General features: G+C 42.2%; 2 protein-coding genes across 7 annotated transcripts in view; one reads left to right on the forward strand and one right to left on the reverse strand.

The window, feature by feature from the left end:
* Positions 1-13357, reverse strand: part of PI4K2B (phosphatidylinositol 4-kinase type 2 beta) — a 39492-nt gene extending 26135 nt beyond the window's left edge. Inside the window, exons 1-2 of one of the 4 annotated variants that reach the window (XM_024213685.2) lie at positions 13264-13357; positions 1686-1843 (exon numbers count right to left, since the gene is read on the reverse strand). In XM_024213685.2, the coding sequence (XP_024069453.1) occupies positions 1686-1820 (135 nt within the window). In that variant the 5' untranslated portion in view covers positions 1821-1843; positions 13264-13357. Of the gene's footprint in view, positions 1-1685; positions 1844-7738; positions 8134-13069; positions 13126-13263 lie in introns of those variants that run through there. The other 3 variants (XM_024213684.2, XM_024213683.2, XM_024213682.2) reach the window with 3 other exon arrangements.
* The window catches only part of SEPSECS (Sep (O-phosphoserine) tRNA:Sec (selenocysteine) tRNA synthase), a 51565-nt gene continuing 50908 nt past the window's right edge, over positions 13343-13999 (forward strand). For 2 of the 3 annotated variants that reach the window (XM_026648002.2, XM_026648005.2), the window contains exon 1: positions 13343-13522. In XM_026648002.2, the coding sequence (XP_026503787.1) occupies positions 13409-13522 (114 nt within the window). In that variant the 5' untranslated portion in view covers positions 13343-13408. The remainder of the gene's footprint in view (positions 13523-13999) is intronic. The other variant, XM_026648004.2, reaches the window with a different exon arrangement.

Below are 13999 nucleotides of genomic sequence, written 5' to 3' on the forward strand. Positions count from 1 at the left end.
GCTATGGGCACGTGGCAAGGGGAAAAATGTTGTCAGGTTTATAAACTCATTAAGGTGGAACTCTGGTACCACCTTAGAGAGGAATTTAGAACGAGTCTGCAGCACCACCTTATCCTCATAAAATCTGGAATAAGATGGGTTGATCAAGACAGCTTGAAGAGTTCACTCACCCTGTAACCTGAAATCACCGTGATCACGAAAGCAACCTTCTACGTAAGAAACTTAAGATCACAGGAAATGAGTGCTTCAAAAGGAGGTTGCATCCACTTTTTCATAAACACATTAATATCCCAGGCAGGGATTTTTAATAAAGTTTTTTAAAATGGTCAATCCCCATACAAACCTGAGAACAAGGATCATTCTTTTGGGGATACAGGACAACCATCTGGAAAGTTGGCTGAAAACCTGATGCTGTACCTACACTGTACAATGCTCAAGACCCATATGCCCAAGGTGATCACAGGTATTCAAGACTAAATCTGCCTCGAACAGGGAGGTCTTTGCAGACTACTGGTAAAGGCTGGCCAGCTAAGCATCTAGAATCTTCCAAAAATCCTTTGCTTTTTGGTGCTTGCTGAAACATCCCTTTGGCTTTTGGAAGTGCTGAGGACTTCAGATAGGGGTGATTAAGTTCCCTCAAAGCCAGCTGGCGATGTGAAGTCAACTTGCAAACCAGAGCCTCTCTTTTTGGTACACACTAGGGGTTAGAACCAGTCAGTCACAAGAACAGAATGAGACCTTTGGATAACATTTTCAAAAGCACTTAAGTCACTCAGAAGCCTAAGTCCTACTTCCCTGTCTCAAATCACCACGTACACATCACTTTCCTGAGCACCAACTTCTCATGTTTGCTTACAACATTCCTGCTAATACATCCCAGAATGTTAGCTTTTTTTGCAACAGTTACATTGTTGACTCATATTTAGCTTGTGATACCTGGGGGTTATATAGTGTCTCTTTCCACAGTACTTCTTTCTATCCAGCCATTTCCCATTTTGTATGTGTGCAATTGACTGTCCCTTCCTAAGTGGAGTATTTTGCACTTGTTCTGATTGAATTTCACCCTATTTACTTCAGACCATTTCTCCAGATCATTTTAATTTAACAAGAGAGGAAAAACTGAAGCTGAAATTTAAGAAGCAGAAGAGAATCAAAACATGAGCAGGGAAGCAGAAAAATCCTTATTAAAAGATATTTAAAAGAGAAATTTTTAAGACCTCTGTAAAGCTATTTGAAATAGTGCACTATCAAAAACTTCAAAACATTCAAGTTTTTGAAGTTTATGGTGTCCTTTTAAGATAGAAAGTAAAGAATATCAGAATTTTACACAAGATAAGAAGAATCCTTGACCGGTTTTCAAATAGTAACAGAGATCCCATTCCCCATATATTTTGATTAGGCATCAGCCATTCAAGAGTGCCTGAATAAATTCCACTACACAGGAATTAGAATTATTTTCAGATTATCTTGTTTTGCAAGATGTGCTAATGAGGCAAACTACCTGATCAAATTGATTTTCACAGCAGTGCTTTTAATGCACCAAAGTAAACTAAACTAACATCGCACCATTTAATCAAGGGAGACACTTGCTTTGGTTAACAGTCATAGAGAATGTCAGTTTCTTCCACCTTTTCAAATAAAATGAGTTGCGTTTACTATGTCTGATTAGCGAATAATGCACTCACCCTCTTTGGATCCTTGACAAAATAGCTCCCACTAGATCCTTGGGAAATTCTTTCTGGAAAGACTCCACACTCTATAGCTTGTTCTGTTCTCACCACAATTTCTGCAAATTCTGGATCATCCAAAAATAAGTTCATCTCTGCAGTACTTCCCACGTTTCCTAAAAAACAAACAGTTATTCCTCTAAATGCTATTGAACTATATTAGACATTGTTTACACAATAGATGGCGATTAGAAAAAAATTATACTAGTTTTTCCTCCTTTAGTTAGAAAAAGACACTAGCAATCACTGAAGACCAAGGGTGAAATGCTGGCCTCACTGATGTCAGTGGAGTTTTGCTATTGATTTCACCAAGACTAGGATTTCACCAAGTGCCTACAAAGTATCTATTGTTTAAAAAAGTTAAGCATTAAACCTAGCTTGTGTCAACTTATCTGAGCTCAATATTGTAAAAATGTTTATCATCAACTTTAATACAGAATAAATACAAGGGAATATGAATAAAAATTAAATTTAATCATGTAAACAACTCGTGTTTCTTTTGTTCTTATAGACTTTGTTTCCAAAGGAGGGAAGTTCAGATGAGTGGACTAAAAAGCTTTTATTGATCATTTTTACTAACATCTGTCCACATATGTAAGTTGGCCTTGTAAAGAAAGCTAGATGAGTAAAGTATTTCAAGCTGCACTAAATATTCAAGGATATAGTCCATTTAACAGCTTTGCTTAATGTACTTATTTTTTACATTTTCAAATCCTTTGCCACAAACAACAAACAACTAGCTATCCATTACGCAGATCATTTGCAACTACCATTAACATCCAGTTTAAGTTCTGAAATGCTTGTTAACATCCAAACTTTAAAGTATTCAAATTAACTAATCACCAGGTTTTTTGCATGCCAATGAACATAGAAATTACAGCTCTGTACAAGTGCGAAAAAAAATCAAAGTACTATGAAAACAGTTTCCATGACGTAGCACTTCTATTGCAATTGACACATTTTGAAATCTGTTTTTATCAAAAGCTTTGAAAGCTGAAGTATCTGACAAGTTCTCCACATTTTTATTTTTGGACTATATTTTACATACGCAAAGTTCTTATAGCTAGAGAAAATATTTTAGGGATTCTGATGCAAAAGTTAAGGCTGGTCTATCCATGGAGTTATACAAGCTGCTCCTGAATAACTCCATATGTGGACACTTATTCCAGAATAAGAGTGTCTTGTTCCTGTTAAGTGGGTTAAGCTCTACTAACTGCCTGACATGAGGGAAGGGGAAACAAGGTCAAGGACACTCACTTTTGTGCTTATGGAAGTTGCTCAGATACTGTAGTGATTAAGGTGGTATGAGAAATCATACATATTTAAAGTGTATGGGACCTTTATAGAAGACCAGAGTGTCAGTGAAAATGGTGTGAATATGATGTTTGGGGGCTAAAGTATGCCAAAGGATACCTTTACGGGACATTTTTTTGCTTTTAAGGGGTTGTGGATAGGGTTCCCTTTAAGCAATGCTAACTTTTCTTAACTAAGTTTTTGTTTGTGGGGGGATACACTAGTAACAGACTTAAAGGTGGCAATTTTGCAACAGATACACTATCGTCAACCATTTTTGATGTAGTCCCCAATACTGCAATCAAATCTGGGCAGACAGATCCCTGAAACTACACAGATCCCCTTTCAGCTTGTATACACTTCAGTTCAGTAGGGCTCTATGCTGGAACAAGGGTCTGCCCACATCTAACTACAGAATCAGATCACTAAACAGCTTAAAATTCAAATGAGAGCCTAGATAATATAACTCATGTCTTCTGAGCACCCTCAGCTTTTACGTAAATCAACTTCACTTGCTTAGGCTTTGTCTAGACTTGGATTTAAATGTGCAATATTAAAACCATGTTAGCTAACATAACACATTTTAAAGGCGTAAGACAGAAAGCAGCAAATACTTTAATACATGCTAAACTGATTGCAGGTGGGCAGGAGGCAGGAATAGCTCAGTGGTTTGAGCATTGGCCTGCTAACCCCAGCATTGTGAGTTCAATCCTTGAGGGGGCCATTTAGGGGTCTAGGGCAAAAATCTATCTGGGGATTGGCCCTGCTTTGAGCAGGGGGTTGGACTAGATGACCTCCTGAGGTCCCTTCCAACACTGATATTCTATGAGTTAAAACTGGGACTCCCCCTATTCTATTCTTTATAGGTTCTTACACTGTGCCCACCACCATATCTGAGATCTTTCCAGTAGTGCATTAAGCAACATGACTATCATCTGTCATATATTGTTCTCTCAGACCCTCCTTAGTGATAAAAATGTGTGCAGTTGAGTGTTGTTGCGACAGTCTGTATCTTAAAATACTGGAACCTCCATATTCACCACAGTCATAGGATTATGACATGTTTTGTACAATGCGTGCCTTGTGAAGTATCATTTTAAAATCTGTCCTGATCTGTTGAATTTTACTATCATTGTATGTGAAATTATGACATGTTGCTATAAGTTTGTTACCAAAATGTAGTGTGAAGTTGGAAATGCCCACAGCTAGCCTGACGAGACGGAGTTACATCAAGACCAGCCTGACGTGTTGATTGCCCATCAAGAAGAATCCACTATCCCAGAGACTCAGAGAGGGCAAGCATGCAATGAGGGCTAACTAAACCAGACCTCACAGCAAGGATCTTACTAATAGCTGGGAAAAGGTATAAAAGAGAGACAGTGAAATCATCTCTTGGCCTCTCTCCATCCCCCATCTCAAAACCTGGAAATTGTTTGGAAGATAAAACTTTGAACTGGGGAAACTGGTTCCAGGTTGGGAAGGGGATCCAGCCTGTGTAAATTGCCTGAAACATCCAGTGGGGTGAGAGACTGTTTGATTCAAACCTTACTTAGACTAAAAGAACAGGAGTACTTGTGGCACCTTAGAGACTAACAAATTTATTTGAGCATAAGCTTTCATGGGCTACAGCCTACTTCATCATATGCATAGAATGGAACATATCATAAGAAGATATATATACATAGAGAGAACATGAAAAAGTGGAAGTAGTCATACTAACTGTAAGAGGCTAATTAATTAAGATGAGCTATTATCAGCAGGAGAAAAAAAATGTTTGTAGTGATAATCAAGATGGCCCATTTTAGACAGTTGACAAGAAGGTGTGAGGATACTTAACATGGGGAAATAGATTCAATATGTGTAATGACCCAGCCACTCCCAGTCTCTATTCAAACCCAAGTTAATGGTATCTAGCTGGCATATTAATTCAAGTTCAGCAGTTTCTCGTTGGAGTCTGTTTTTGAAGCTTTTCTGTTGCAAAATTGCCACCTTTAAGTCTGTTACCAGAGAGGTTGAAGTGTATGTATATATATCTTCTTACTATATGTTCCATTCTATGCATCTGATGAAGTGGGCTGTAGCCCACGAAAGCTTATGCTCAAATAAATTTGTTAGTCTCTAAGGTGCCACTAGTACTCCTGTTCTTTTTGTGGATACAGACTAACACGGTTGCTACTCTGAAACCTTACTTAGACTGTAGAATTTAGACTGCAAGATTATTATTTCTTATGTAACCAACTTTGATCTCTATGCTTGCTACTTATAATCACTTAAAAATCTATCTTTCTATAAAAAGAACAGGAGTACTTGTGGCACCTTGTTTCATATTTTATCTAAAACTGTGGTTTTGGTTGAAGTGCTTGGGGAATCTCAGCTCAGGTTAACTAGGGTTGTTGCATATCCACTACCCTTTGTAAAAGTGGCAAACTAATTAATGAGCTTGCACTGTCCAAGTCTTGCATGTGTAAGACACTATATTGCTGGGGTGCAAGACTGGGGTCATTGGCTGGTGCCGATCTCTGTATAATTTGTGACTGACTCATGCTATTTAGGTGGGTGTGGGGCTCCACATGCTGATGGCTGAATGATCACAACACCTGGAAGGGTTGTCTACCTGTCACTGGCATAGCACTGAGAGAGACAGCCCAGGTTGGAGAGTTAAGGTGCACAACAGTCCCACAGTTCCAGGTTGTACCCTGGGGATCTCATCACAGTTGTGTTTTGGAATTTTTTATACATAAATATATAGCATGTGGGTGTACATGTTTGATAAGGCAAAGTCTAAGAAATGCTCCTTGCACTTAAGTGTGAATGGTGGGGACGTTTATTATGGTCCCTAGTTTGCTGGTATAGCTATACTAACAAACCTTTTCTAGTGCAGGCAAAGCAGTTTAGACAAGGCCATAGGTTTACACTCCTTTACTGACCTGGAGAGGCTTGAAGAGAGGTATAAAGTCCTAAGAAAGGCAACTAACAATTTGTTAGTTATAATTACTTTCTTGCTACAACCCTCTTTTCGGCACTTTTGCATTTGGAATTACACCAACAGACTCACTCACTTTCAAATTTAGACACTTTTCCCTTGAATACTGGGTTTCAAAGACAAGAAAGCAGTACTAAAAGTCAATTTCATATTGCCAGAAATTTACATACCTGACACACTAATACAAAGCTTCCCAGTCCTATAATAGGTCATAAAAACAAGTACTGGATCACTTTTCACATAATGGAAAGTGAATAAATATTATTCACAAGAAAAGGAAATTGCATAGTCCTTGAACAAGCAAGTCTGAAGGAGAAAAATGAGAAAGCTTTAACAAGTTGTCAGGAATGGTAGACTGTTCCAAACACTAGATGCAGCATGACTACAGGTGTGAAGCCAGAACTTGAAAGAGATGACAAGAGCTGTTAAGTGAGAGAACTGAGAGGAAAACAGGAAGCAAGAATACATGAGACTGGATATATAGATGCAAGTGACCTCACATAGGGCCTTGCATAGAGAGACAAGGAGTTTGATTTTTAAGTTAATTTACAGTAGCAGCCTTCCTTAAAGCACTGTTTAGAGGATGGTGGTCCCCAAAATGATTACATTGCAATATACTCTCCCACCATTTTAGACTAACAGTGACTGAAAGTAGATTTTATATAACAACTGACCAACACATTACATGATGCAAATTGGTGGTGTCTCCTGAGATGGAGCCTTGTTGGCATTTTCAAAGAAGCATTGGGTATAGACAGGTTTCAGAGTAGCAGCCGTGGGTTGTAGCCCACGAAAGCTTATGCTCTAATAAATTTGTTAGTCTCTAAGGTGCCACAAGTACTCCTGTTCTATTGGGTATAGAGACTCAATTACCCTCTCATCTACAGAGGTATCCTTCCAAACAAACTATCAGGGAAGGAACTATCACAGCCTACCTATACTGTCCTCTGGGCTGCGAGGGCCCTTTTGGAGGAGGGTAAAGGGACTGGGAAGCAGGCCGCTGCAAGCTACCAGCGGGTCCACAGCTTCCGTGACTCTTTGCTCACCTATGGGGTAGGTCACGGTTTGCTGCGTGGCCCAATGGGGGCCGTAAGCATCCCTGCAGGCGAGGATCCCCCCCAGCCCTCCTCATGACACCCATCATCTTTGCAACATTATACTGTAGTCATTCCCTGAGCAAACAGAGGCCTTCAGCTAGGCAGCTCTTGCAAGCAGCAAAAATAGTTTTACAATGATCTCATACTACACCCCAACTCCTCCCTCTTCAGGTAAGCTCTCTCAAATCGCATAACAATTACAACTTTGATCTTGTTCCAGTAACAGCTCCTGATGTTTTGTCCCTGGCTCACTTCTTTAAAAAAAAAAATGTATTTAAACTAAGTAAATCGTATTCCACAACGTGCAAGCAAGAGAAGGAGGGTAAACCGTCGTTTTACATGGTGTGGGGACAGGCTGTATGTACAGGAAGAATGTGAGGAAGCATCCCCCCTTTTCGTCTCCTACCCTAACTAGCCAGCAGCACCTAGGAAAGGAAAGGAAAGAGAAAGGGAACTGGATAAACGCTGAGTCAAGGGATCAACAAACCAAAGACAAGACATGAACTGAGGGGTGGTGGTGAGGAATCCCCGCGTTCCCCGAGGGAACAAAGAGTAAAAGCCGAGGGGAGCGCCCTGAAACTGGGGGAGAGGAGCAGTCCCACCGGTGGGGAGAGCCTGTGGACAGGGCTCCCCTGTACCTGCGGCGATGCGAGTCTCCCTGTCCCAGGAGGCACCGGCTCTCCGGCTCCGGCGGGTGGCAGACGCTCCGAGCAGCGGCTCTTCCTCACCATCCTCCTCGGGGTCCGTGTCTATGTCCCCGTCCTCCTCCAGCCCCGGGGCCCCGCCGAGCCTCACGGCCCCGCCGGGAGCTGCCTTCCCGTGGAGCCCCCGCGCGGGGGGGCTGTCCTGCAGCGCCGGCTCCGAGAGCAGCAGCAGCCGCTCGTCTGGCTCCTCAGGGCCCGGCTCCGCCATTAGCGTCTGCGGCGGGCTAGGTAAGATCGTGCGAGCCGCCAGGCGGGCTCACAAGCCGCCGGGGGGACGCATCGCGCAAGCAGCAGCCGAGACTCGGACTGACAAGCTCCGCGGCGCCACCTCTCAGCAGCCCTCACTGCACATGCGCACTATAGCAGAGGGACGTAGAATACCTCGCCAACCCTTAAAGGGCCAGCTACAGGGACAAGGAACACAGCAGGGAAAGACGGCCGCTGAGCCCTCCCACGCTTGTCCTCCCAGCCTACCTAGGGAGCGAGACTCTTCAAACACCCCCCCCCGAGCGCACACACTTCAGCAGAGAGACCTGCGTTCCCAAGGGGCCTGCACGAACACACAGGCACAGACCCACACACGGCTTCTCCGCTCTATTCCCCGTTGGGAAACTTGAGTTGACAATATCTTTCTTTACACATGTATCATCTTTTATTCTCTTGCTTTGAAAGTGAATTTTGGGGCCAATGCACCAACTCCAGTAACGCTAGATTATCGCCCACCCCATACAAATACATTCAGGACGATCCGAGGCAATCTACAGTCCTGGTCTGGCTGCATTTTGTGAAATTTATAAATGAAATTGCTACAGCAGGGGACCTCTTGCTGCAAAATGACACCCTACAATCTAAGTTTTATTTTTTTAAAGTTTGTAACTCATGTTGGGGAAGAAAATGTTGAATACATAAATTGATTGTAACTGATATTATTGTCAGATGTCAATTTATAGACAGTCTGAGACAATACTTCTAAGAAGTGTGAACTGTTCTCTTAATCTCCAAGGATTATTAACTTCAAAACCTAAATATGGCAGTATCACAAACGTATTTAATTGCTGACCATTTTAACAGAAACATTCCACTATTTTGCTTTATTCCTGAATCCCAAACTGTTCTCTCCTCATTAGCACATCATGAGCAAGTCAATTCTCTGTTCAACTAAAATGAAGGCTATGCATGGTGGGAAATGAGTCATTTTATGGAATTGTAAGGGTCTTTCAATGTGCTACTTGAAAAACCTAAGGAAAGTTACTTTTTTCAGGGACTGATAAAATAACCAGTCAAATACCTGACTGGTCTGTTTTATCACAACTTAACTGCTGGATATGGGATTTTGGAGCCCCCTCATGTAACATTTGCTTATATAGCTATTAATATCTGTAATCTCATAGAATCTCTTCATATTTGCATTTCTCTTTTCATTTGTTTCTGCTGAAGATGAGCATAATGGACCAAAAGAAGCTTTCGTGGGCTACAACCCACTTCTTCGGATGCATATTGAGTGCATATTGAGTCACTCAATATGCATCCGAAGAAGTGGGTTGTAGCCCACGAAAGCTTATGCTCTAATAAATTTGTTAGTCTCTAAGGTGCCACAAGTACTCCTGTTCTTTTTGCGGATACAGACTAACACGGCTGCTACTCTGAAACCTGTCATAATGGACCAAGTTTATCCCTAGTGTAAACCCAAACGAATTGGCCCTTTATGCCCAGTAAACAGTTACATGGAGACAAAAGATACGGGATCTGATTTTACAGTGTTGCATATTATATGGTCATCAAGATCTGGATGATTTCAGGTTTTTTTATATCTTTTTCATCGATTTGAACATGAATCTAATCCTTTAGTATATCTCACTGTGTAGATATTTATAATATACCTTACATTACAGTACATTACTCTTACAGTGGTGTCTGAACCCTAGAACAAAAGAAATATAAAAAGAAGGTAAGTACAAATAGAAGTAAACCCCCATGGTAGCTCGCTCACATTCAGTGTGCTTTTAGCTTTAGGTGGGCGCCCTCTTGTGATACTTTCAAATAAAGAACAAAATAAATAATGTCCCTTGTATGAAAACAAGATTAATTCAGTGCATCATCACATTCCAGGTGCAACACAAAATATTTTAATTTCTAAAGGAAAAAATCTTTTAGAATGGCTCTTCTATGCTTAAACAGGCGGAATAATAATCTATTAACAGTAAACTCTGAGCCAACAATTATTCAAATAGGTTTAACATTAACAACTTGTGAGGCTTGTTGATGAAGTAATCAAGTTGATTAAAGCTATGGTTCAGTAGGGTCAGAGAGGTCACTATGTATGTTTCCCATGTTATTTAACCATCTAAACATAAAACTATGAAGTGGAAGAACCAGATAAGACTCCAAAAGTAAGTTTTAAGGGGCCAGTTATATTTGCTCAAAACTAAACATCAGAAGTATGAACTCAGGAACCTATCCCAAAAGCTTACTTTAAAACAAGTCTCAGTCAGTCCTTTACTTCTTATATATAAAAATAAACCACCAAACATTCTAAACTAGAAAAGATTTTGTGGAGACAGAATACATTGCTCCTAAAATTCCAGTTCTCCCAATTCCTCTCTTTTAGTCCTTCCAACCTCAGCCTGACAGAATGAATTGTTCAGGCACTGCTCCTGCTTATAAAACGCAGGCAATAAACAAAAACACTTCTAACAGTGAATTCCACATGTCAAATACTGAAAACAGTAAAGAGTTGACAAGCAATCCACAGCTTGAAATATTTTCATACTAAATTGTTATTTCAAATAATTAACTATTTAAAAAAAAAGTATCTGCTTAAGAGTCAAATTGAAAAATGGCTAAATCTGATTAATAAACTTCAGACTAAACTGATCAGTTACAGAAGTGATACTAAACACGTAAACAGAACTGGGCTGAATAAAAGTTACTCTAGCAGTTTTAACCTAATTTCTGCTTGCTTCTTCAACCTAAACATTGTTTCAATGCATTGTCTGTGTTTAGATTTAGATTTAAATTTACTTTGCAGACAAGATATACCATATAATAAGGAACCACTTAGGACAATATGAAAAGGTGGTTTCTTAAATAAGGAGGTCTTTTAATACAGATTCCAGATAAATGTATTAAAAAGCTAAAAGGAAGACCTATAAAAGAGTAAATACTTATAGGACATTAAATATATTGCATCAGTTATTTAATAAAACAAATACATTTTAATACTTGAAATACTAAAAAATTGATGTTTAATGCATAAAAAGTCTTGTGTAATCCAAATATAAAACTGTCTACAAGGTACCCACAGATGAAATCAGAGTGAAAAATCTATTTTGTTGCTGTCAGGTGTTTTATAATAATAAATTTAAAGCAGTACACAGAAGTATGCAAAATGCAGTCTTCTCTGCATAAACTGTGGCCCCAATCCTGCTAATACTTACACACATGCTTAACTTCCAAGTATGTGAGGAATCCCACAAATTTCAACTTATAAGTAAAGATAAGCATATATTGTTGGTGGATCAAAGCCTTTGTACATACTTTACACATCTAAAGTATTTCAGGTGGGCTCATAGAACTGCAGAGGTTCTGCTGTCTCTAGTTCTGGATGTTTTTAGAGTGCATTAAGAAGAGGTTTCAATAAAATAATTTAATACTGTAAATTGCTTGGCAATGTCCTGAAGTGGGAGTTCTGGGCCTGGTGTGCACTTAAAAGTTTTGCTGGCATAGTTATGTCTGGGGGCTGGGCAGGTGGGGAATCACATAAACTATACCAGCAAAGTATGAGAGGGGTAGCCATGTTAGTCTGGAACTGTAAAAAGCGACAAAGAGTCCTGTGGCACCTTATAGACTAACAGACGTATTGGAGCATAAGCGTTCGTGGGTGAATACTCACTTCGTCGGATGCATGCCAATGTTAGTCTATAAGGTGCCATAGGACTCTCTGTCGCTTTATACCAGCAAAAGCACTCTTTTGCCAGCATAAGCTAAGAAGGTTTGCTGGTATAGTTGTTCCAGTATAACTGTACCAGCAAACCATTTCAAGTGTAGGCAAAGCCTTAATGAATGTGGAATCTTCTAATAGAGGTTCTGAGTGAAATCATGCTGTTTCAAGTAATTTAATTACTTAAATATAAGGCTCCTGTGTAAGGATTTGAGATAGCTAGGCAGCTTTCTCCACTAATGAAACCAGTTTAGTTTTCTGAAAAAAAAAAAAAAAAGCTAAATATTTATTTTATTCTCCATTAAGTCTTTCTGTCTCAAGGACATAACTGACTTTGGAAATGCTGTAGAAATGCACTAGTAGTGAATGGGGTGAAACGGGTACAAACTTCCACAGGGGTTCAATAATCCAATTATTAGGGCTTGTCTACACACAAAAATTGTACTGCGTTAACTATACTGGTATAGGTAAAGCTTCAAAACACCCCTATTACAGATGTAATTATACCAGTATAACGATGCTTATAGTGGTTCAGTTTATTCCCATTCCCTTATGGGGACAGCTATATTAGTATAAGGCACCTTGATAATTGTGTCCACACTAAGGATTGTACTGGTGTAAGTATTTTAGTAAACAAGCACATCCCTAACCAAAATAATTATAATGGTGGAAGAACTGCATACAGCAGCCCAACATGCATGGTTTTAACTTTAAGAAATCCTACTAACCACAAAGGGGGACTAATCGTAAACTTAGAGTTAAGCGCCTATGGAAGTGTGAGCAGCCTCAAGACCTAAGTTAATTTCTAGTCCGTACAGGAATACAGTATCCTGCTTTTCCTCCCTTGTACAGAAAAGGGTTCTTTTCCAATGTTAACAAAACCCTTCACCTCTCTAATATGTTCAGGCCAGGTAGGCTTTAACAAAACGGCAACTCCACAATACACTCCAGGACAGCCCAGCGCGCCCCTGCTATTCAGGCCTTAGCTAAGCCCACATCCTAAGGGCGCTGCCTGAGTTATTTCCAGGCTGTCTGTGCCGCTACACCGGCCTGTGAGGGCCGAACCGGTCCTTCCCGAGCCCATCTTTACTGGACGTTGGTACACCCGCGGGCCTGCAGCCATGGCTTCCCAGTGCTGACTCGCCGTAGCGCACAGGCACGGAGCCCCTAGGCTCACACGCAGCATGATGGGCCCTGCGTGGTGCTCATCTAGTGGTGCTGCGGCCAGTATGCCCGGGCGGAGCAGCCTGGCCCCCCGCGGCAGGGTGCGCTTGGTCGGTCTGGCTGAACTCAGGCCAGGGCATGGCGTGCGGGGCCCGCCTCACCTCCGCATGGAAACACCTGCCTGCAGTCAGCTCCACTCTGCGGGCTGCGGCCGTTGCGGGCCGCGGGCAGTCTGAGGAGACAGCAGCGCCCCCGCGAGGCACAGGCGTAGAACACTCCGCGCGCATGAAGGGCGCCGTACCCCAACCCACTCCCGGGGCGCGCGGCATCACACGTTGTCCACGCGCATGCGCACCTGTTTTTGCTTATTCCCTGGGAGTTGAGCGTGTCACCTCACGTGGTATCACGGCCCCTCGTTCCACGGGGTTGCGCCTGCGCGGTGGCGGCAGGAGAGTCTGGAATCTAAGCGTTTGTCAGTTTCTCCGCCCACTTCTTCCGACATGAACGGTGAGAATTTCGGCGCTAGCGAGAGGCTGGTGAACGCGGCCTACGTGCGGCAGGGGGCGCAGGGCCGGCGCGCGCATGAGCTGCGCCTGCGGGCGTTGCTGGAGCAGGTAACGGTCGTTCCTACCGCACTGCCCCGGGGGTTCCAAGGTCGCTCCCTCAGCGTGCACCCGGCTCCCAGCTGTTGTGCAGCGCGCACCCTCCCTCGTGCGCACTGATTAGAGCTGTGGCGCTGAGCAGCCCACCCCTACCCTCAGCCACCTGGCCCGGGTTGGGGGGAGGATCCCTAGTAAAGGCTCCCTGCCCCCCCTTCCATGTGCCCTTTAGGACAAGAGGGCGTGTGGCATAAGCTGACACGCAGCGTGGTTATGATTTGTCTGCCCCGTAGCGCACAGGAGCCCAGCCATTGGGTTGTGCTAAGTGCTGTACAAACACAGAACAAGCTCCTGGCCCTTGCCCCAAAGAGCTTACAAGCGAAGTGTAACTCCAGAGTGTGGGTGGACGCAGATGGACTGGGAAATAGGAAGAATCTTGTCATTGTACTCGGTGCCTTTCACCTGTTCCTTTGTGTAGGGCATGGGGGGCCT

Source organism: Terrapene carolina, unplaced genomic scaffold (genome assembly GCF_002925995.2).
Source record: "Terrapene carolina triunguis isolate 2854851 unplaced genomic scaffold, T_m_triunguis-2.0 Scaffold66, whole genome shotgun sequence".
Lineage (NCBI taxonomy): Eukaryota > Metazoa > Chordata > Testudines > Emydidae > Terrapene > Terrapene triunguis.